This window comes from Myodes glareolus, chromosome 19, assembly GCF_982192425.1.
Source record: "Myodes glareolus chromosome 19, mMyoGla1.1, whole genome shotgun sequence".
In the NCBI taxonomy this organism is placed as follows: domain Eukaryota; kingdom Metazoa; phylum Chordata; class Mammalia; order Rodentia; family Cricetidae; genus Myodes; species Myodes glareolus.
Window position 1 is genome coordinate 14,697,836 of NC_142044.1, and position 23,532 is coordinate 14,721,367.

At 35.5% G+C, this 23,532-nt stretch overlaps 1 protein-coding gene across 8 annotated transcripts in view; it reads right to left on the minus strand.

Moving 5' to 3' along the window:
• The window catches only part of Trps1 (transcriptional repressor GATA binding 1), a 238,857-nt gene that overhangs the window by 98,863 nt on the left and 116,462 nt on the right, over positions 1-23,532 (minus strand). For 7 of the 8 annotated variants that reach the window (XM_087898774.1, XM_085678988.2, XM_085678980.2 and 4 more), the window contains one exon: positions 11,067-11,099. The exons of the other annotated variant lie outside the window; for it this stretch is intronic. In XM_087898774.1, coding sequence (XP_087754900.1) covers positions 11,067-11,099 — 33 coding nt within the window. The remainder of the gene's footprint in view (positions 1-11,066; positions 11,100-23,532) is intronic. 8 annotated transcript variants of the gene reach the window in all.

A 23,532-nucleotide genomic window follows, 5' to 3' on the forward strand; every position in this document is an offset into this window, starting at 1 on the left:
CCACAGGAAAAGTCTAGAGGACAGCAAGAATCATCTCAGTATTGGGGAGGTGGAGACATGGATGCCCTGGGTTTCTGATCAGTCAGCAGGACAGAAGCAGAGAGATTCAGGACCAGTGAGGGATCACTTCTTAAATAATAAGAATAGAGATAGAAGACATTTGCCCACGTATATGCATACACACACATGCATGCACAAACACAAACACATGAAAAAAAGTAAAAAAAAAAAAACCTGAATAGTGTCAAAATAAATCAAGAGCAAAAATATTGTGGGGTGTGGGTAAGATAGGGCTCAATGGTTGAGAGAGCTTGATGCTTTTCCAGAGGACCTGAGCTTGGTTCCCAGGACTTACAGGAGTGACTTCTACTGACTTGTCTGTAACTGGGAACTTCAGTTCCAGGAAATCTGACACCCACTGGCCTTAGCTAGTACCTGAATTTATGTTCATATATGCACTCATCCTTATGCCCACACATACACACACACACACACACACACGAATAAATTTGAAAAAATATTATTTGGCTTGGAAATGAACCATTAAGAGTAAGAGCCTGGCATTATTGCTTTGAAAATGTTTATTAAAAATATAAAATCTGAATGAGATTGTTAATAAATTAGAATAATTTAAATTTCCTTTTTGTTAAAAAATATTTATGTTGCAACTCCTCTATTCTCTTATTCTCCAATTTACTCCTAAGTTCTAACTTTTTGTTAATTCTCTTAAATTATTAATGGACAGCTAACTCTTCTATGCAAATAATCCCTAAAATAATTCATGTTTACCACACATATGCCATTTCTCATTAACAGAAGCTAATTTATTATCTTATTATTCCTATTAAGAGAAGTTAATTTAATTTCACAATGAATTGCTCAGTGACACAATTCCAAATGTGTACCTTCCAAATAAAAGGAAGTGAAACCAAAAACAAATAAAGAACAAAAAAATAGTTCAATTGCTACAAATACTTTCTAGAATGAACTGGAAAGAACTGAGGTTCCAGGCTGTCATTGCCATGCTCAAGGCAATGCCCTTTAATGTCACAGGATCTCTATAACACACTACCTGTCACTTCCAATGTAAGAGAAATAGAATATGTGTGATGGTTGTTTTTCTATGTTCTTCCTGTATGACAAAAACGATTATAACTTAAGACCAGCGGGGTGCCCCTAGAGATGATCATGTACAAACTTGAGAAAATTAAGGCAGTACACATGGAAGATTTTCCAGAAACGCCAGGGAATACAGAGAGTTTCCCAGGGCCGTGGTAAGCTGGAGAAAGCCAAAGTTGTAAGACAAAGATACATATACTCGCTTTCCTAACTTACTCCACTAAAATGTTGCTAGGGTCACATGGAGGCAAAGGAGATCTGATACTTCTCCAGAACTAAATTCTTCCTTGGGAGTCATTAACCAAAAGTATTCAGAAATTTAATATAAATGCATTAACAAGCACAATCAAAAGAGTTAAATTTCCCTTGTCATTTAATGTGGGGACGTTGTAAGAATGTGTGGTTACCCAAACTTACATACTTTTGTAATGAAGTATAGTATATGTAATGTTATCTATCTCCTTTTATGTGAATTTTAATGAAATTAATGAGACATTACATTTATATAAAATAGATGAACATATTTTAAGGTAACTGTCCTAAATAAGGCTAGAGTGACGTCCCTGATAATACTACATTTCTTAAGTAGATCATTATTTTATACTGACACCACATTTTTTAAATATTGTGATTATAAGAAATCATAAACTGAAAACTTTATTATTTTCTTCCATAGCTTTGAAGAGCAAATAACTCTCAAAAGCTATGTGTGATAAGAAAGGATTGTTCACCCAACTGAACAAATAAGGACATTTCTGTTCTGCAGTTGCTATGGACAAGAATACTGAAATTCAGAGTAACTACCAAATTGGTGATTGTGACTGATATATAATGACTTAATAATATATTATTAAGAAAATGTATTGGCTACTACCCACAATGCCTTGCTTTATATAAAACACTGAATGCTAGTTTCAGCTGGATAGATATTAAAGTTTTGCTATAGGTCTCCATTTATGATTTCTGAATGAAATCAATGAACCCCCCAAAAAAGCTCAGTTTAGGTTGAGATCACTCTATAATTTCACTCTGGTTCTCTGCTTTTTCTAACAAATTTTCATTCCACTCTATGATATTCTACAGAAAAAAATAAACTTGGCAATCATCCTTCAAATATATGGATCATTAAACCTGATCAAAATAGACAGGAGAACACCATTAAAACCCTGATATGCTGCTGTTCTTTACATGCATAGAGACTTTATACAAGGTATTAACAAGAGTATACATGCAATGGGGTCAAAAGAAAAAGAAGAGTATCTTTTTACTAACGATGTGTTACCGAGGTGTGGAAAGTCACATTTTGATGAAAATTATCATGGAAGGAATTTTAACATATCTTATTGAACCAACAAGGATGAGGTACACCTATATAATCTAAGACTTAGAAAATACAGACAAGAGGAGAAGACCAAAGATTGGCTCAACAACATAGGAAGGATGAAGGCAACTGCATGATAGTCATCTATAAATAAATAATTAATGATTATAAAATGAATACAATTTTGCCTAAGTGTTAAAACTGAGTTTCCTTTGATCAGATGAGTAAATAACTCTAAAATATTCCTTGTTGATCGACATATATTCTTAGTTTTTTTTTCTGTCTAATATATTTTACCTGTTGTTACCTTTTTTTCTGTGAAAGTTAATATAGCAAATTTGGAGTCTAATATTACACAAAACAAGTGATAAAAACTAGATATTTCAATAAAAAACCAAATTGAAACATTTAAAAACAGTTAAAATAGACTAGTTGCCACAGAACTAATATTTGTTTGGAACTAGATGACGTGAATCAAAATTGGGGAATGTGAAGATTCTAAGATAACTTTTTAACCATCAATTTAGTTTTACTAAACTATTAATATCTGAAATCAAAATCCAGAAAAAAATATATTAACAAAATGTCCCTGGAAAAAGAAAAAAATAATAAAACAAAGGTAAATTTCTAATTAGGACTCTTGCCTCAGAAACAAGGCTCTCACGTCTAGAGAGGAATGTTCACAAAAATCTGTACGTTTCCCTGACAAAAGAACAAATGCCCAACACATTCATTTTCTAACTTCTGTCTACTTTTAAGACTCACCTGATTAATGTCATTAACTGTAAGGTGGTACTTTTTTTTTTTTTTTGAGACAGGTTTAACTATGTCGCCCTGACTGTCTTCCAGCTCAGTCTGTAGATCAGGCTAGTCTTGAACTCACAGAGATCTGCTTGCCTCTTCCTCCAGAGTGCTGGGATCTTTCTTAGAAGAGGGTTATTTTATTTCATAGTAGATATTTGGCAACATCTGGAAACTGTTTTATCTTACCAAAAGCATGAAATACTATTGGTCTCCAGTGGGAAAAGGACAAGAGTTGCATCCTACACAACACAGGCGGCACCATAACAAAGGGTTAATCTTAACCAATCTGGTCATTGTTTTGCTCATTGGTGCTTGCTATAATCCAAAGATCTCATCCTGATGAAACAGGTAAAACAGGATGCAGACATTCAACCCCTCATCTCAAAATGTCTATTTAACAAACAAAAAATAGTAAATGTGGGGTTGCTAACATTGCTTGTATACTATGATCCTTTATATCATTTGATTCCAAATGTATATATAATTTGTGGGTAATGTATATATAATTTGTCTCATTCTATTTCATTTGTGTGTTTGGTGACTATTCATTTATGTGCATGTGTGAGCATTTGAGGTGGGGACTTTTTGTGCCAGGGCATTCCACTAGGCTAGCTGAACGCACAAGCTTCCTATGATCCTCCTGTCTCAGCATCACACCTTGCAAGAGAGCAATGAATTACAGACTACCACTAGTGCACCATTTACCTGTGTTCTGAAGATTTTAAAACATGTACTCAGACTTATTATGTAAGCACTTTACCAATTAAGCTTTCTCCATGGTATGGCAATTTATAAAGATTAAACCATTGAGCAAGGTTATTTGAGATTAAGACTGAAACACAGTCTTAATCCCTAGCCAGCATCCATTTACCTAGGATAAATGGTACAATCCTTTATCAGTAAACTGAAAAAAACCATACAAAATGTCTGAAAATTGACACAACTCAATATTAAAATAGTGAAAGGTAGAAAAAGAATCATAATTCACTTTCTTTTTCTGAAGACAGCAAATGGCCTATGCAAATCCTTTTGCATGGTTCTTGATAAATACATTGTTAATGAAGAAGGGAACTGGAACTAAATTGTGCATTAAAAAATATGATTTTATACACCTTTGGAAAAATCGCCTTAAACTTTCATGGCTATAGTAGTTTTTGCTTTGATATTCTCAAGAAATTATTTTTTAAAAGTCTATCTTCCTAGGAACAGACGTGGAAGACGAGGCTTCTGCTCCTTTTTAAAAGACTTTATGTTTTTTCTTTCTTTCTTTATTGGTGTGGGTATTTTGTTTTAAGGTTTATGTGTGTACTATGTGCTTGCTTGTCGCCCATGGATCAGGAGAGGGACTTGGATACCCTGGAGCTGGCATTTGCACACTGTTAGGAGCAGCCATATGAGAGCTGGGAGTCCAACAAGGATACTCTGGAAGAGAAGCAAGTGTTTTAGTAAGTGAGCCATCTCTCCAACACTCCAGTCTGTACTCTTTGAAGTATCTCCATTTAGATAGAGAATACATGCTATTTACTTTCTCAAACCATGCAAAAGCATCATTTTCATATGCTCTGCAATGGTTTCACATACACACACACCTTCCTGGAAGGCTTTATCAAGGCACAACTTTTAGACCCATAGGTAAAAAGCACCTCAAGACAACCAGTCAGAATTCCATCTTGTGCAATTTTAAAGCTTTATTTAAAAAGAGCAAGAGAGAGTGAAGAAGCTAAGGGATGTCATTGGGGTTCTGGAGAGCTAATTAGTGAGACAGTGTTAAAACAGTACAATAAGTGCGAAAAGATGCTTCTGGCTTCAATGTGCAGAGGAGAAAAGGCCAGGCATATGACATAAAGGAGTGTATGATAGAAACTTGATAGCGATGTTACCAAAGACAGTGATAATCTTAAAGATTTGTTATGTTGTCACATGACATCCTGAAGCCAAAGGAAGTCAGCTGATAGCGTAGATGATAGGAAACACACAGAAAACAGTATAAATTTGCTGTCCTAGGATAAGATGAACAAACAGAATAATGTTAGCAAGATGGGAAAAGGTGGTTCATGAAAAATTAAAGAGTGAGTTATTTTCTTTATTTTCATAATGAAAATTATATTGATTCATTGTGTAATCCTGTAATTTGCACTAATTTCTTTCTCATTAAAAAAACTAATTGGCAGCCTAGTGATTTGTGCTTTACAACTTTTTTTTCCCAAAATTTAAACTAATAATGCTAAATTTTTGAATTTTGTTTCTGTTGTTGTTGTTGTTTTTCGAGATGGGGTTTCTCTGTAATTCTGGAGCCTGTCCTTGGACTTGCTCTGTAGACCAGGCTGGCCTTGAACTCACAGAGATCTGCCTGTCTCCGCATCCCAAGTGTTGTGATTAATGGCATGTGCCACTACTGCCTGGCCTGCAATGCCAATTTTACTGGACAAATATAAGGGGGGCAATGGTAATATTTATTATAACAGGAGAAACACAATATGGCATAGCACAGATCATCTGAAAAGGAAATAGAGTGAAGAAGTTAGAAAGGCAATGAAGATGTTGCTCCTGCACATATTTGCAAGCTACGAGTTAAACAAGTACTTAATTCCTATTTGGAGCTGTCCTGGCACTCACTCTGAAGACCAGGCTGGCCTCAAACTCACAGAGATCCACCTGCCTCTGCCTCCCAAGTGCTGGCATTAAAAGTGTGCGCCGCTATCACCCAGCTAATATACATAGCTTTAACAGACACACATTTTAAAAATTCCTTATACATGGATAGAACATGTAAACAGTTATTGGTCATGGGTATCACCAGCCTTCTATAAACCACTAAGGGGACCTATCTTACGTGATTACATACATCATGCCCCTATGAATTTTCCTAAATATTATCAAACAGTCCAACACATGCATTTAGCATAGGCTGAAAAAAGAAACTGTGATCAGAAGATGATTAAAAGTTTTTGATGTATAATTTTCTAGTAACATTTTAAAATTCTCCTTTCCTTGCTACTTTGCTGCTGTTCATTTTTCATGTTCTTGTTTCTAACTGTAATAGATTTTTCAGAGGCAGTGAGCTTGACAGTCAAAAAACCAATAAAACCAAATGTGTCACAAAAAAAATTAATAAAATTTCAGTCATAAAGGCACATATTGTGCAAAACAGAGTGAAAACGCATCCTTCAAATGAATACGACTTCTTAACAATGTTGTAGAGAGGACTCCCTCTCATAAGTCCTCGTTACAGCGATCCTTTGAACTTAAATTTTTAATTAACTTTGAAATCCACAACGTAAATTTGAAATATGTTGCCTTTAGAAATCATATTCTAGTTAAGGGGACTGAAATAACCCAAAATCTAATAAAAAAGAATCTCTTTCAAGATAATTTCTTTAGTGGCCTGACGTCCATTTCAATAGATGATCATTAGTTAAGGAAAATAAATTAATAAGTAAAGAAAGAAAGAGAAGAAGAAAGAGACTGAATTGTAATTTGAAATGTGGGTATTTTGTTCACCCAAGGACATTTAATGCTCAATAAATGTTAGGTCAACAAAAAATACCAAATTGTTTGATCATAAACTTTGGCAAGCATATTTTTTTTGTAATTTTAAGTGTAAAATGTTTGTCCAGTGTTGTGTAGACAACATTTATAATGACTTAATGTAATTAAAATATAAGTAAAATGAGTATCAGCTAAATTCTATATACATTAAAAACACTCATAACCTAAAGCTTAACATTCCATTGCTACAATAAGGAAGACTGTTTTTCCAGAATCTCAAAGCCTTAGGAAAATGTGTCGTTGTCATTTTACCTTAAAACGGCTCATTTCCTGATTTGTTATTAATGGCCTAAATATCTAATATATATTCCATAAATGGACAGCTCAAGGCAAATCAATGATACTTTACAAGAAAAATCAATTATTGTAGAAATCATGATTTTTCAAAAACAAACATTTATAATGAACAAAATAATGAAGACTATAGCTTTGAAAATATCTCTGCTGCAAAACTCATAACTTTATTTTGACAGTAATTCACAGGATTTCATGTTTTTTTTTTTGATTTTACCTAAAACAGTTAATTCATCAAAGAAAAAAAATACACATCAATATTACAGGCATTGATTCATATACATACAACCTCACAGCCAATGCAATCATGCATGGTCTGTTAAATCATCAACAAAAGTGGTGGAAAGACTTTAAAGGGCTGCATTAATATATGTCCTGATTGTCACTGCAGTGTTAATTATATAAGGGGGGGGTTCATTATTTTCTCAGAAGTTTCTAGACAATTATCCTCAGATTTAAATTCCAGGAATGACATATAAATACACACACACACACACACACACACACTTTGTGTGTGTTCTAGAAAACTCAAAGAAAGAAAGAAAGAAAGAAAGAAAGAAAGAAAGAAAGAAAGAAAGAAAGAAAGAAAGGAGAAAACAAAACTAAAATCCTCGTAGAGCACACAGAAGCCTGGATGCTATCCTAGGTCATCCAACTTTCAGCCCTTCTTCCTGAAACTGACCTTAAATTCTTAGTGAAGACATGCTCAAGAACTAATAAGTGATAATCTGTAGATATCAAGTGTATTTTTATTCATTGCTGTGATCAAAGAAAAGGGATTTTACCGCCTTACATATTTCTGGCAGGCGATTGGACATATGCCCTTTGGATTTATAGTGGAGTCTCTGAAACTACGATATCAATGAGTAGTGCTACATTTAAAACTTATGCTTGAGCAAATATGGAATAAACATTAACATTTATCATAACATTGAAAATATAAACACTAAAAGTGTATTGCAGAATTAAGTGCACATAAATAGTTTTCAATTGATGGTGGATTTTATTCATTAGTGCTGCTGTGACCAAGTTCTCATACTTGGTCATGATGCAAATTAACGAAGGTTTCTCTTGTTTTGTTTTCCATAGAGTGGAGCTTATTTAACAGTGCCACAGGATTACTTAATGACCTCAGGAATGTACCTGTGTATGTTTTAAAAATAAAGTCCCTGATTTTGTGAGGTTTTATATATATATATATATACATATATATATATAAAATATTGTCCAAGAAAATGACAATTCAGCATATGGAGTGATGGGTCAATGGTTAAGAACACCCTCTGATATTCTAGAGGGCCCGAGTTGGTTCAGGGCACCCATGTCAGGCTGGTCACAATTGGCTATCATTTCAGTCCAAGGGACTCCAACAATATCTTTGGGTGCATACATACACACATACAATATACATCTAGACAGATGTATTTATAGATAAACAAAAGTATTTATTATAAGGACTTGATAATTCAAAGCTTAAATTTCCATTACTAAACAGGACTGTCTTTTTTTTCAAGTCTGAAAACTTTAAGAAACCATGTTCCTTTTTATACACCAACCCCGATTCCCAATTGCTATCTACCTGGCTGATTATTAATGAGCCAAGTCAAATTTTAATAAAGGTATTCCATATGTGTTCAAGCATGAAATTTAACTTTTGGAATTCTTTGCTTTCATAATTTTGGAGATCCCACAATAAATCACAAGAAAACGTGTCCTGTCGAAAATATATAAAGAGGTGCAGTCCCTTTGCTCTGTCCACAGGAATGAATCCTAAACAACACAATCCTAAGCAAACACATTTACCTTCAGTGTTTCCATGTCTCTCTTCTTATCTGATTGTTTGGTTCCAAGCGGTGACCTATGTGCTTGGATCTGTTCTGGTGCACCCTGAGCAAATAAGCTATATCCACAGGCGACAGAGAAGGTGAAAAGTGCATTTACCTTTGCTGGTCTCTCTTACTTCTCTATTGTTTCTTGTGCGAGAGACAACAGAAACCGAATTCTGCTGACCTCTGGTATTGATTTGCCTTGTGCAAGAACAAATTCAACATGAATGAAAAAAACAGAACAAAATTTTCAGACCTGAACCTTGGGGTGTCTGTGTGTACTCACAAACCACAATTAAGTGTGAAGAACAAAAAAGAGTTTTCAAAATCTCTTTCTATCAGTATTAAAAATGACTTCATCTCTTACTATAAGTTCATAATGATTTTATGTGTACACTGTATTAATAAATTGTATAACATCTCAAATTCACTTTGAAATCATTTGTAAGATAACCATATTAATTCTAAGAATCCCAACTTTGTAAGAGAGTAGACTGACTTCAAAATTTAAATGTAATATACAACAGTTCTTTTAGATTCTAAACTACAGAATTATTTTGATGAGACTATAAACTTAGCTTGATGTAACTAAGGTAAATCTTTGAATTATTATAGTTGCTTTAATAATAGTGACTTGAAAACACTACAAATCTATACCAAAATTTATTAATGTTAATTATATTCCTACATAGCATTTTCTTTTGTTTTACAAAGTTTTATTTATAGCATCATAAAGTAATATCTTATAAGTACACATTGCAAATATTTTTCTTAGTATCTAGAATTACAAAACAGAAAAATTATATGCTTATCTAAATGTTCCTATATCGAATATTTTTATATTTTGTCAGTTTGCACACACTTATATAGTTAATAGACAAGCCTTAGGTAGCTGTAAATTTTTAATGAAAATAAGGCATTGAGAAAAATGGATCTTCAATCTATCAAAATTATGGTATGGATGCATTTTGAAGTCACCATGATGTATTACATTAAATATTTTACATACTAGGAAAAAAATCAGTGCTTGGTTATCAGATACAGAGTGGTGGGCTTTGCATGTTATAAATAAAAGATGGATTGCAGAAATAGTTTAAATGCCTGGCTTTGAGATTTCCCCAGTGGAATTAAAACTTTGTATATGCCAAAGGTCCAACTGTTTAAACACATCATAAGATGTGTGTTGTTTTCTGAACAAGGGGAATTTCTTGACAGGAAGCATTTTTCAAAGTCCGTGCTCTGCTGATTCATAATACAAAAGTAAAGTGAAGAAAGATAAAAACTTCAGTGTGCATGCGCTGCGTAAAGATTGCAGAAATTATGCCTTGTTTGACTTGCTTTTAATAACAGCAAATGGTGAGCGTAAAAACAGTAATGTGTTCAATTTTGTCAAGTGACCAGACTCTATTACAAAATAATAGGATGAGAGAAAGTGGGACTAGTGACAGAACTCAGTGGCAGAGGTCTTCTCTAGACTGAGCAAGATCCTGACTTTGATACCCAGTACCACAGAAGGGAAGGGAGGAGGACGAGAAACAGAAAGAGGAATTGAGAGGGGGGGGAAGAGATAAGGAGGAGTGAGCGAGGTGAGAAGGTGAGGAGAGGAGATAAATCTGTATACCTTGTAATTCATTAATACAAAATTATATACACTCTTTAAAAAGTCATTACTAATATTCAAAAGTCCATGAACTTTTTTATTATTATTTTATGTAATAAATCAGTCGAAAAGGAGTTTGATTTATTCAAATAAGTACCCATGCTTTGAATTTCCTTTCCAATGCCCTCCATTCTGGTTGATATCTAGGTCCTTACAATTATGTGTTGATTTAAGATTGTTCTTTTGATTATGAAGTACTCAAGTTAACTATTTTTCAGGAACATGGATTCCTCTGCAATCAGACAAATCTCTTATGATGACCTTATTGATTTTTACCTTATTGAGAGAGACTTCATACTCAGTTTAAGGGCAAAGCAAAGATTGTACTCAGAGCATCCAACCATAGCCCCAACCACACTGCTAATCCCAAGCTTTCCTCTTAACAGAAACAGATGAGAAGCACAAGGAACAGTGAGAGGCAGCAAGTGTAAAGGGCTCAAGGGGCTTTGATAAAGTCATGAAGGAGGCATCAAAGATGCCAGTGTTGACTTACCCTCCTGTTTGGTGTTCCGGAGATTGCCACAGCCTAGAAAGATGCACCATGGTAAGATTTGGGACATGTGACAGCTCTGCTTTTCTTCTCTAACGTGGTTACTATGAACGCACACACGTGAACTCTTAGATTCTGTAAATCTATTCTCTTAACACTCATGCAAACTCCTTGGTGAGTTGTCCTTAACACTAGGCAAATGGGTTAGGAAAGCCACTGAAGAATCTCTTCAGATCTAGTTTAGGTATTTAAATGATTCTCTGAAGTCCACAATGTTAATATGTAGTAAATCAACCTAAATTGGCATGATTGTTATTAATATCTGCTAAGACGGACATGGCTCCAGTTAAGTTTTGGTGGTACACATGGTAATTTCATTTCTCACTCAAGCATTAACTATCAAGATAATTGTTCAATTAAGATTGTAATGAATTGTTGGCCAACTGGAAGGCATAGGCTAATGCCAATCTCTCTCTCTCTCTCTCTCTCTCTCTCTCTCTCTCTCTCTTCCTCTTCCTCTCTCTCTCTCGCTCTCTCTCTTCATATTTATATAACTTCACATTCCAACAACAGAGGCATAAAATGTGATGTCATTTTGTTAGTGTCAAGATAATTATTCAATAAAACTATGTGATACAAAAGTAATACAAAATGCTGTTATTATGCTACATAAAAATAATAGTAAACAAATACAATCAAATTATCACCGAGAAGATATATTAATGTTGGTATGCAAAATGTTACATGACTATGACCAGTGATCAAAGATGTTCATTAGGTGTAAGCAACACTATGAGAGGTGATACTCTCGTTTCAGAATTTTGATTTTCTTTCTTCTTGTTTTAGAAAGATTACTCTAGTTAACTAAAGAGTCATTAATTCAATTGGTCCTACTGAATATACAGGATTTTTGTCAGTGTATAAAGAAACAAAGGATTAAAACTCCTCTTACAAGCATCTGACACATTTTTATCTAAACAACAAATCATCTAGGTATACCAAGAGTTGTTTATCATGGACAGCCGTATGCTTGGTGTTTTAGCAGACCCTGGATTTTGTAAAACTCGATTAGGTTTTCTTACTAGACATATGCAGACCTCGCTGTGTACTTGTTCAAAAGGAGATCTTATGAGGAGAGGTTTTTATTAACTAAATGGCCCACAATTTTAATTTGAAAGGGACTTTAAGGGACTCCTCAACAGAGGCACAGAAAGGAACTGGGCATATCATTACAAAGCCAGGAAAACCGAATGCATACTCCACCACACAGTGACCTTCACAAGCACTGACTGTCTTCAGCCACTGGTAAAGGATAACTCATCCTAAAGAGTGGCAACAGTGGAGAAGGAATTCAGAAAAGCGATCTGAATATCTACTATGGGTTAATAGTTATAATGGTGCCCCACCTTGAACTCATTACAAAGTAGTACTTAAAAAAAAAACCTGCTGCTTTTTTTACACTTTTATTAAAGTTATTTTATGTATGTGTGTGTATGCACTGTGTATTTTGAGGAAGGTGCTTTCGGAGGGCCAGAAGCAGTCATTGCATCTCCTGGAATTGGGCTTAAGTATAGTTATGAGTTACCCCATATGGATGCTTGGAACCAAATTTGGGACCTTTGCAGCAAGGACTCTTAACTGTGAGCCACCTCTCAGCTCCCAATATTCCTTTTATTTTTCACAGTTTAGTAATATGGGAGAGATGTTAGAATGAAAAATTTAATGAAAGATTTATGTATCATCATTATTGAGGTAGGGTAGTACATGTGTATGTATGGCAGTCATTGTGTGGCTGTAGAGGTCTGTGGATAACATTGAGGGTTTGATGGGCCCTCTCCTTTAGTCATGGGGCTCAGAGAAACCAAACCCAGGTGATCTACCTTGGTACCAAGCACCCATGCCCACAGAGACTTCTCCTAAATACAGAAACAAAATTCCTGTATGCCAAACCACGGCAGAAGAGCAACAATTGCTCCTTTTATAATGGGTCCATGGTTAGGTCCAAAAAGGTCAAGTAAAACACTCATTTTAGAGATTCCAACAATAATAAATATCAATTTTCTATTGGACCAGATTAAACTCTTTCCTTAAACAAAAAATGACCATGATTTCAAAAAGTTCCATGGTCTTTAATTACTAAAAATACATAAATGACAGGTTACAGGGGTTGACCAGCATAGTGATTCAGCATATTTGTGTCTGATAAACAACAAATAACCTGTGAACATCATACACTAATAAGTCACTGTAAAAATCACTATTTGCCATATGTTCTACAAATTATTCTTTAGTCTACTAATGTTTACTATTTGGCAATTTTTACTGAGTTTATATGCTATCTTAGTTCAACTTGGTGATGAGACGCAATTTTTTCTACTTTTAAGATAAAGAATAAAATTAAGGGAAAAAATGTGCTTCTTTTTACTGCACTATGAGTAGCAAATAAGGTGCTAATGGGTTGTTGTTGTTGTTGTTGTTGTTACTGCTTTTGTAATTCTTCATAACATGAACCTATGTCTTCATTGAGTCATGTGACACATTCAGACCTCCATATAAAATATACCTGCAGAGTCGTTGCCTTCCTGAAACTTAGAGTCTCCTTTAAGATGTCACTGAAACACAGCTATATGACAGTAAAGGGGAGATTTCAGATGAGAAGAGAGAAAGAGAAGGAGGCCCTTGAGAAAACAGGAACTCTGAGTACAAAGGAAAAAAGAGAACCACAACTTTGAAAGTATTTTAATATTCAAATCTACAGCCTGAGACAGATACGAGGTAAAAAAATATAGATCAATGGATGATAATAGATGCTTAACTTCTTAAAATCAATTACAGAATTGACATATGCATTTGCCTGACATTAGTGAACCCAACCACATCACCCTTATATGCAAAGAGTCTGCTTAAGCCAATAACATTGACAAAATAGAAATATGGCTATCCAGGTAATCTTTATCTAGAGCTTCTTCCTCAGTTAGTAGTTATTAACAAACTATGAAAATTGAATATAATTTTAAAATCTGTTCCACCACATTTTTTGTCTCAATGGCAAATGTTACCCGAGACGTACAACGTTTGGATAACAAAATTTCCCATACCACAGAAATTTTTAGCACAGAATAGAATAGATGTGTCATGAAAGTTAGAGGGTGTCAACGTAGCAGACTCTTAGGTAAACTTTAATTTCTTTGCCTAACAGATCTCACTTATAGACATAGCTACATTATAGAATGCTCAGCACATTCTTCACCTAACATGGTAGCGATAGTGTTAGCACAGTACATACAGGGAGAGAACATTGGGCAGGCAAGGCTTGCCCTGTGCACACAGGACATGCTCTCAGAATCAATCAGGTGGAAATGGTCATGTTGTTTATAGTGGTAATGTTATAATGGACTGAGTTTCATTTCCTGTAACAGAAGATCTTTGAAATACCTTAAAACACATACTCACAAAAGACTGGTATTGTTCACATATGTGTGTGTTTTTTCCTAAATTTCTTACTTTCTTACAACACACTACCTTTATAATTAGATAAGAAGATAAGACAAAAAAGTTAGAAAGGAAGTTACTGTAGATCAACTGGGAGAAAAAGGAATGGCAGGAGAAAGAAGAGGGAAGGAGCAAAGGAGTGTGCGAGCAGGGGACAAGAAGGAAAAAAAAGAAAAGGAGGAAGATAATATTAATGACAGAATAATCACTAATACCCATGATTAAAAATATATAAAATATCAAAACTAAAAGTAATCTATCTGTCCTTTATATAGAAGAAAGCAATCAACAACCTACTAAAGATAAAACATTAGTTCTAGTACGTTAACAAAAGAAAGCCCCAAGATGTCCAGCATTAAATTATGTGGCAAAGAACCAGACTATTTGTTTGCACTAGTAATAAATTAGATAGTCACATAAGGATTAACTGCCAGCTGACACTTGAAACGCTGCCCAGTAGCCCAATTGTGAACACTAACTCAGATTTGGTTTCCTACCAATAAATTTTAGCAAAGAGAATTCAAATAGTATAATTCATGAGAGAGGTACACAGTGTGAGTCTGACTTTTATAATTGTTTTCCATCTGCCTTTCTACCTCTGAAGTATGCTTATCATGTAATACCCTCAAGGGTCCAGTATTCGCTGGAATAAAGAGAAACTGTGCAAACTACATATATATTTGGAAGGTATGGCAGGTTTCAAAATAAGTTCAATTTTCACTATTAACAGGGTCAAAAATCTGATAAAGCTGTTGAATATATGAGTGAGTGACAGAAATAGATATTTTACCTTCAGTTTCTCAGAAAGATAAACATGTCTTTAATAATTAAAGCTACATAGCTTATTCACAAATAATAAGATTTTGGCACTGTCAAAATCAGAAAAATAAAAATATAAAAACATTAATAGTTCTGAAAAAATATAAAGCATTCAGCTTCACCTAACATCTTCTATGCTTAGTTTACACACACAAACACACACACACACACACACACACACACACACACACAAAGATAAAACTTCATGGAAAGCTTAGACCAAAATATAATAAAATAACTTTTAATCCCACTCATTGTTTACTGAGATTCAAATGCTGTAATGATTGCTTTTTCATGAAGTTGAAGCTGTGAGAGATAAGCCTCCCTTTTCTTGACTTATTATACTTTCACTTGGAAATGAACCTGAGGACAAATGACAGCTGCAGAAAAGTGAACAGATAAGGACACAATTTACCCAACATTCAGGATAATTGGTCTCAATGAAAATGAGGTATAGCACTATTGTATATCAGCTGACATTACTTCCTCTAGGCCAATAGAACCTGACAAAATGTCCCTTCTCATAAAAATTCAAATGGCTACTGTCATCTACTCCCCAAGTGTCAGAATCTGAGTGAGGCATCACAAATCAGAACTCCCCTGTTTGTTTAATAGGAAATGGTGGTCATTTTGTTTTCAATCTCTTTAGATTTCAATGGATAGATAGAACCTGAAAACAGCAAAGTATAATCTATAGTTCCAGCTTTGTCCCTAAGAGCACAGGATTCAATTGTTGTCTTTCTTGCCCATTCTCTCTGCTCTTAGCATCACAAAGTAATCATTACAGAAAAAAAAAGTAAATGACTCATCTAAAAGGGCATACACACACACACACACAAGAGAGGGGGAGAGAGAGAGAGAGAGAGAGAGAGAGAGAGAGAGAGAGAGAGAGAGAGAGAGAGAACTGAAAAACAAAAGCTAATGAAGTAAAGACCAGGAAAAGGTATGCTAGGTATGAATGGAGATGGGCCAACAGAATGAAGAAAACTGTGAAAGGTTTTAGAAGTGCGTGAAAAAAAGGAATGTGATTCAAAACAACATAAAAGGGAATAAAGGGATACATACAAACAGAGATACAAACGCTGTGAGGATGATGTTAGGAAGCTGGGAAGGGCATTTCTGCCTTCCTGGTCTTAGGGAAGTGGTGAAGGATGGTGAAATCTGAGGCATTCCACGCCTGTGACTAGCAGCAGAGGTAGATGGTGACTGGTGACACAGAAGACATTGAGAAATTCTGGGAAAAGATACTGAAAGAGTCACTGTGTGTGCAAAACAACCCACAGATTGCTAAACCACATCTGAGACAGTCCATGTGTACGGTGCTTTCTTTTATCTTTTGTTCTTTCTAAAATAGCTACAACGGGCTCAACGTTTACAACGCAAGTTCATCATCTAGTCTAGACAGAAGTAGTAATCAAGTTACATTGAAGGGTTTTTTTAACCATACATGGTAACAATGGATGAGATATTTGACTAAAAGAACTTGCAAATCAGTGAACAGATGGAGATTATACAAACACAGGACATCCTTTTACTAATGTTTCACTAAAATTTAATTCTACAAATATTATATTTTTTTTACTATTGAGATAACGCTTAGTTTCTGAGATGTCTTAGTAAAACATAGTCCCTGTGAGAATATGGAAAAGGGGATAGAACTGGAAACAGCTAACAACTGTGATGTAATTAAAGAAATGCCATTAATTCACAGGACAAGCTATTCGATAGTAACCACCAGAGAATGTGTCCATTGGGCATGAGGGGTGGGGCTGAGTTCTTACTGAGACTACTCAAATAATCCAGGCATAAAGACAAATACCAAATGGTCATGTTCATATTTAGAATCTTTAAAAAAGAAGTCAATCTTAGACTGATTCTGAATGAGAAGAGGGAAAAAGAGGTGTCGCGCTGTGGGACAATATTTTTGACACAGAGAAATGGAAATATCTAAGAGAAAGACATTGAGCCTTTGTAAGAGATATGCCACAACATATTCCTATACCAACAAAGCATAATCAGCCCTTTTAGTACATAGACACATTGTTATAAAACACAAAATTTAAATTGCATAGTAAATTCTAGGTTGAAAATTAAAAAGAGGGAGCTGGCTGCTTGTTAGAAGACCACAAATTGAATAATGGCAGTCCCATCTATACAGATGTGAGCTGTTGCAAACTCTATCGAACGATAGTAACATCCATATGTCCTCCGAACCTTTCTGTGAATATAAATAGCACCCTTCCTAATGTGATAGTAAACCACAGTAGCACACAAAGAATGCATAGAGCCACTGCCAAGGGCTGAGCAGGATCAGTTATTCTGGTTTCTGCTTGGATCTATCCTGTTGTATTTTTTTTCTCTTTTCCTTCTGTAAATACATGCTTCTAGAAGACATTAAGCTAAGATCAAATATTTAAATATTGAATATTACAACAAATGGTCCCCACACACTTATTTTTACTGTTGTTGTTCTTGTTTAAATGTCTGTAGGAGTGGAAGAAAAGTGACTATGGATGGACTTGGAGACCAGATGTCATCAGATACCTTGGAGGTGGAGTTATAGATGCCTTTGAGGCAAAAGTTGTGGGAACAAAACCCAGGCTTCTGAAGGGGCAACAATGCATCTTACCTGCTGAATAGCTCTCCAGGTCCCACAATCAGTATGGGAAAGGCTAAGTGTTTCCTAAAACCTGGGCACCTACTATTTCCCCCAGAATATCTGCCACCAGCTAAACAGAGCTGCCATGTGAAATTCCCCCTGAAAGTACTTCATTATTTACTCATGACATCAGAACAAAATATCACAGTGTGGGTAAACAACAGAAATAACCAGCTCTTTTTAAATTTAAAAATATGTTGGAAGATTTCTTACTGTCTTCCCCTAGAGGAGCAGGTTACGTTTTAAAAACGCAAACAAAAATGTTTTAAAGAAATTTGCAGGATGGTAGCTCGCATATATTCGTCAAGACTTCTGCCTCTCCTGCTTTACATACCCCTCATGCTAGTATTTCAACTCTTTTGAAAACAACCAGGGAAGAAAATCACTTGGTACACAGGTCTGACTTTCTGAGTTTGATCCCTGGGACCCATAACACCAGTAAGGAAACTTACAAAGCTGCCCTCTGACCTTCAACCATACACAGCACAACCACCTAGGTCTGCACACACACATCGCAACAAAACAAGACTTATTAATACAACCTGGAGACTATTAGCTTCTTAGTAAAAGATCAGGCTCAGAGGGATCATATCTAACTGGTGACTGATGAATATAGTGCTTACCACTACACAGAAATCCAACAGTGATACTATTTCCTTTGTTTCCTAAGGCTGAACTCTAAAATAATAAAATGGAGTGGTTTTCAAAGAATGAATCAATGTAAAGCATTTATCTAGGACAATGAAAAAGGCACTCTTTCTTGGCTGTTCTGGAGCTAGTTCCGTAAACCAGGCTGCCTTTGAACGCAAAGATGTACATATATCTACTTGTCTCTGCCTCCCAAGTGCTGGGCTTAAAGACATGTGTCACTACTGCCTGGCCCAAGGCACAGTTTATAAAATTGATTCAATTAAATTTAGATTTGCAATATGTATTTTTAAAAATACTTGGGTTATGACAAATTTGATTTTCCCTCATTTTGAAGTACCACTTACTCAATTTACAAAGAACTCATTTTCATCAGGTCTCTGAGTTCATAGTTTATCCCATTATCGTGGTTAAGAAGAAGCACTGTTTGGCACATTCTCTTGTCTCTCTATAATCACTCAGGAGGTGCTATTATACCTGGTGCTGCCCGTCATCCTGTCTGTAACTCACAATTTTTTACCTCCAGGGGAAGTTTCTGCCATTCTTGTTGGTGATGAAAAAAAATGTGATTTTAATGGCTAGAAATATTAACATAAAATGTAAAAATTTTATATTAGGGGATTCTTCCTTTAAATTACATTCCAAGTAAGGGTACTAGTCAGTTTTGACTTGCATGAGTGTTTTGACACAAAGTCCATGATCATGAGCAGAAGGCTGTTTCAGGGGAGTGGATGGAGTTCACACACCTGGCACTCTGCCCCCTCCTTATCGTAGGTCAAGCCAGACTGTATTAAATTTTGTCTCTTTTGACTTCTCTTCTTTTAAGTTAATATGGAAGTTAATTTCAAATACTTGTCTTTCTAACCATTAGGGTTTTACATGGTCAGGTCTTCTTTTTTCTTTTCAGAAAGTCTATCTAAAAATCCCTCAAAATCAGTCATAGTTGTGATTTGTTTTAACCTTTATATAAAGTATTTTTTGAAAGTATACAGATAAATGAGAATCAAATATTATTAAACACAATCAAAATTTTAAAATCAACTCTTGTCTGCAGAGGAATATTCAGATACCTCACTGAAAATAAAAAATTTAAAAAAGCTAAGCAATTCAGTCATATATAAAAGCCACTGGAGAATAAAAATGTGTCAGAAAACACTAAAATGAGCTGATGATGAACTATGCAAAATATCATTTAAGTATACAATTATGATTTAAAAAAACTATCTTTTCAACCCATTTGAAACTACAAGTTAGTTACCACTAATGACCCACACACTTTTTTTTTAACAAAGGAGTATTGCATTGTAAAATACAAGTGTATTGTAAGATGGTGTCATAAACTGTTTACTTATTTACATGCTATTGATAATATTTTATTCTTTTCTATGAGAAAATCCAGGCAGTTTGCAACCTGAACAAATAACTAACCTGTAACTAACCTGAGCTGATTTGAGTAACTGAAAATCAGGACCTCCTTCCTTTGGGGGCTGGCTTAGTCTTCTTCATATGGTATCAACCTAATATGTAGCCTCCAGGGTTTTGCTAATCCCTGGGCACTGTGCTGACTACTGGAAATGAGGCATAAGACACGGCAGTGTAAGCTTCAGCGGGAGTGCTCCGGTGATCAGGAGGTTAAAAACTCCCCACCAGCAGAAAAGGAGAATGCCTTACTTAACTCAGTGGTACAAATTATTTCCAGGTGGTGATAATTATCACTTATGGTGTTTGATATTCCGGACTTTGCATCTAAATTTAAACTTGACAAGTTAAACTTTTCATCGTGTGCATTTTCCCATAATCTCTCAAAGGCCAGAGACAAGGATAGACGGATTAGTGATGGGTGAAACCAATTCCACCCAAAATGGCAACACTTAATTACAAGGCTTGTTGTTTATAATTAACTGTGTAAATCACTAACTTGAAAGTTTCTTTTCAAAGTATTTAAAAACCAACTCTTTTCCCAGGGGGATTTAATACTCTATATTATTACATGGTTAAGTATTATTTTCTCTGCTTGAAGAACAAGATGTGCAAATGACACATTTCACTGACAGTCTTGCCAGCAAATTTGGAAATTTGTCATGTACTGCATTATTGGCACAATCCTACGGGGCCGTATTTTAGATCATAGTTGTATTATTTTTAGTGGGGCAGCTTAGCTTACGGAAGCCGTAAAAAAGACAAATATGAACAATGCCCTACTCAGTCACCATCAGAGAAGCTTCCTCCTGCACCAGATGGGACCAAATACAGAGATGCCTCCCAACCAGACACTATGGAGTACTCTGTCCTAAAAGGGAGGTATCTAGCAAAGCCCTCGCCGCAGAGACCTGAAAACCCTGCAGAAGAGTAAAAAAGGAGTGTAAGAGCTGGGGGGCTAGGGGCAGGGATGGAAAACACTTAGATAACAAGGCCCTCTAAATCAACATGCTTGATGTGCACAGAAAAGCACAGCCTTAACAGCATGCATGGGGTCTGCACCGGCCTGCACCAGAGGGGGCACTAATGTTGAAAGAAGAAGCGGACACGTCTTAATTCAGAGGAGATCTCCAATTGATAACCACTAGCAAAGGAAAATTTAGTTTCCTCCAAAGGAATCTGAGTGGGGAAACAAATTGCTCTTGTGGGTAGGCTGCAGGCCCAGCAGAAGGTGGCCCACGGAAGATAAACTCAATGGCATATTTGGAGGTATCTACTCCCATATTGTTGCATCAGGATTTTTCCTCTTTGTAAAAAGGAATATTTAATCACATTGTTTTTTACATTCCTTTTATTTTACTTACATGTTTAACTTCTCTCTTTTTACCCGACAAGTCCTTTGCATGTGGCTTCCAGTTTAATAATCTCATTGGTTTCATGAGTGTGTGTAAAAGTGAGATTCTGTTTCTTGTGAGCCTTTCTCGGGCTGTTTTATTTCTTCTTTTTTTTTTTTAGTTATATTTTGACACATTAGCTTTTGTTTTATCTTATTATGTTTCATTATTTCTTAGAAGCCAGTTTGTTTTCTAATGAGATACAGAAAGGAGGTGGATCCAGATGGGAGGGGAGGCAATGAGAAATGTGGAGGAGTAGAGGGATATATGACAAAACATATCCATTTTCAATAACAGAAAATAAAATAAAATAAAAATTCATAAAAAGAAAAGAAAATGTACATGATAAAGATTCAGCATGCATTCTGTCTAAGATTTTGTTTTATTTCATTTTGCTTTATTTTCTTTTTTTTCCCCCTCATTTTTGGTACCATCTTCAGGGCTCTTGCTGTAATCACAGGAGTCAGAATGTCTCCGAGCAGATAAATAAATACAAGGGAAGTGATATGTGTTCAGTGGAGTGACCAAAACCCCTGTCGTTGCGATGACAAGTGAACAGAACGTCTATGTGATGATGGAACTAGTGAGAGAATGCAAATCTGTAGAGAGCTGTGTGTTGCCGCGCCTTAAAGATGGTGCTGGCTTCTGCCTTCCACCTTCCCAATAGTGAGTGCTCCATATATGGCTAATGCTAAGGATCTGGCTTGCTTCTGCGTTTCTGGATCTATCTGCATTTCCCACGTGGCTTGCTGGGGTTGGCTATCCAGAGGTTATTTAAACTGTGGGCTGTCTTTCCTCAGTGTGAGAGGTCAGAAGGTTGTTCAAGGTTCCTGAATAAACCACAGTTAGAAGAGTCTGTGTTGCGTCTTCCTTGCTGGTCAAGGCGGACGCGACACAAATCCATGGCGTTCCCATGTACACACCCTGTAACCCACAGCTGATGGCAATGAAGACACCACCTGAATAGAAGACATTCTCACAAAATCTTTGTTCTCAAAGTGTTCCCTAATCCTCAAGTGCTATATACTGAACTCCAATAAGAGTCTAGAAGGACATAAAAGAGATATTTGAGTCACAGGGGCATCTCTGTCATCAGACTCTAATGTGCTTGAAACTGAAACATAATTGGTTAAAGAAAAGCTTCTTCTAAGCCATCTATAAACATTATATATAAATTCCAAGAATACTTTACAAAAATACATACTATTATGATCTAAAAAAACATTATGACTATCTAAATGACCGTAAGTAAGCAAAACTTAAGAGAGTCTCAATTTGAGAAAATGCAAGCGTGAGTCTTCAAATACATCTTCTGAGCTGCGGTTAGTATTCTGTAATCAGTGTTTAGAATCAGAAAATTTACGGAATTATATTACATGTTGTTAGATGCCAAATATATTCTAAAGTCCTTAATAATAATTTCTACTTCAGTAGGGGCAAGAATAACAATCTTAGATCAAATGGGAGCCATCCGAGGATCAGAAAAACATAATAACAATTTCATTGCCACTGAGCAAATATGCAGGAATAGTTCTAGAGTTTAAACTCCATTCTTATGCAGCCAAACTTTTACATCTTTCAACAGCTGTCAACGCAACATCAAATACTATAAATTATTCACTTACTGTGCCAGTTTGCATCAAAAGAAGCCACAGGAAAAGAAAACATGGACATACATGCAGTTGTTTGAGATTGCTAAAAATATCATATCCTGTTACATTTAACAAAAAGTTAGGGCCTAAGAAGAGTTTTCTAGTTCCTTATTTGAAGTTTCACTCGCCTACTGAGGGCTTGTACTGTCAAAAGCACTAGAAACCTAAGAATAAAATGGAGACCTTTCAGCAAATAGACAATTATGAGACAGTGTCACATTCATAGGGAAGGTCACCGACACCGCTACAAATAAAGAACTGCAGGTCATGGTAAGTTAGAGCAATTCAATTCTAAATTGCAGCCTAAAACAACCCTGAACCCAATCTTGGAGCTTCAATAGTTTCACTGCTGTCACTTCCAAATTCTCCCAATACCATCCTTTCCA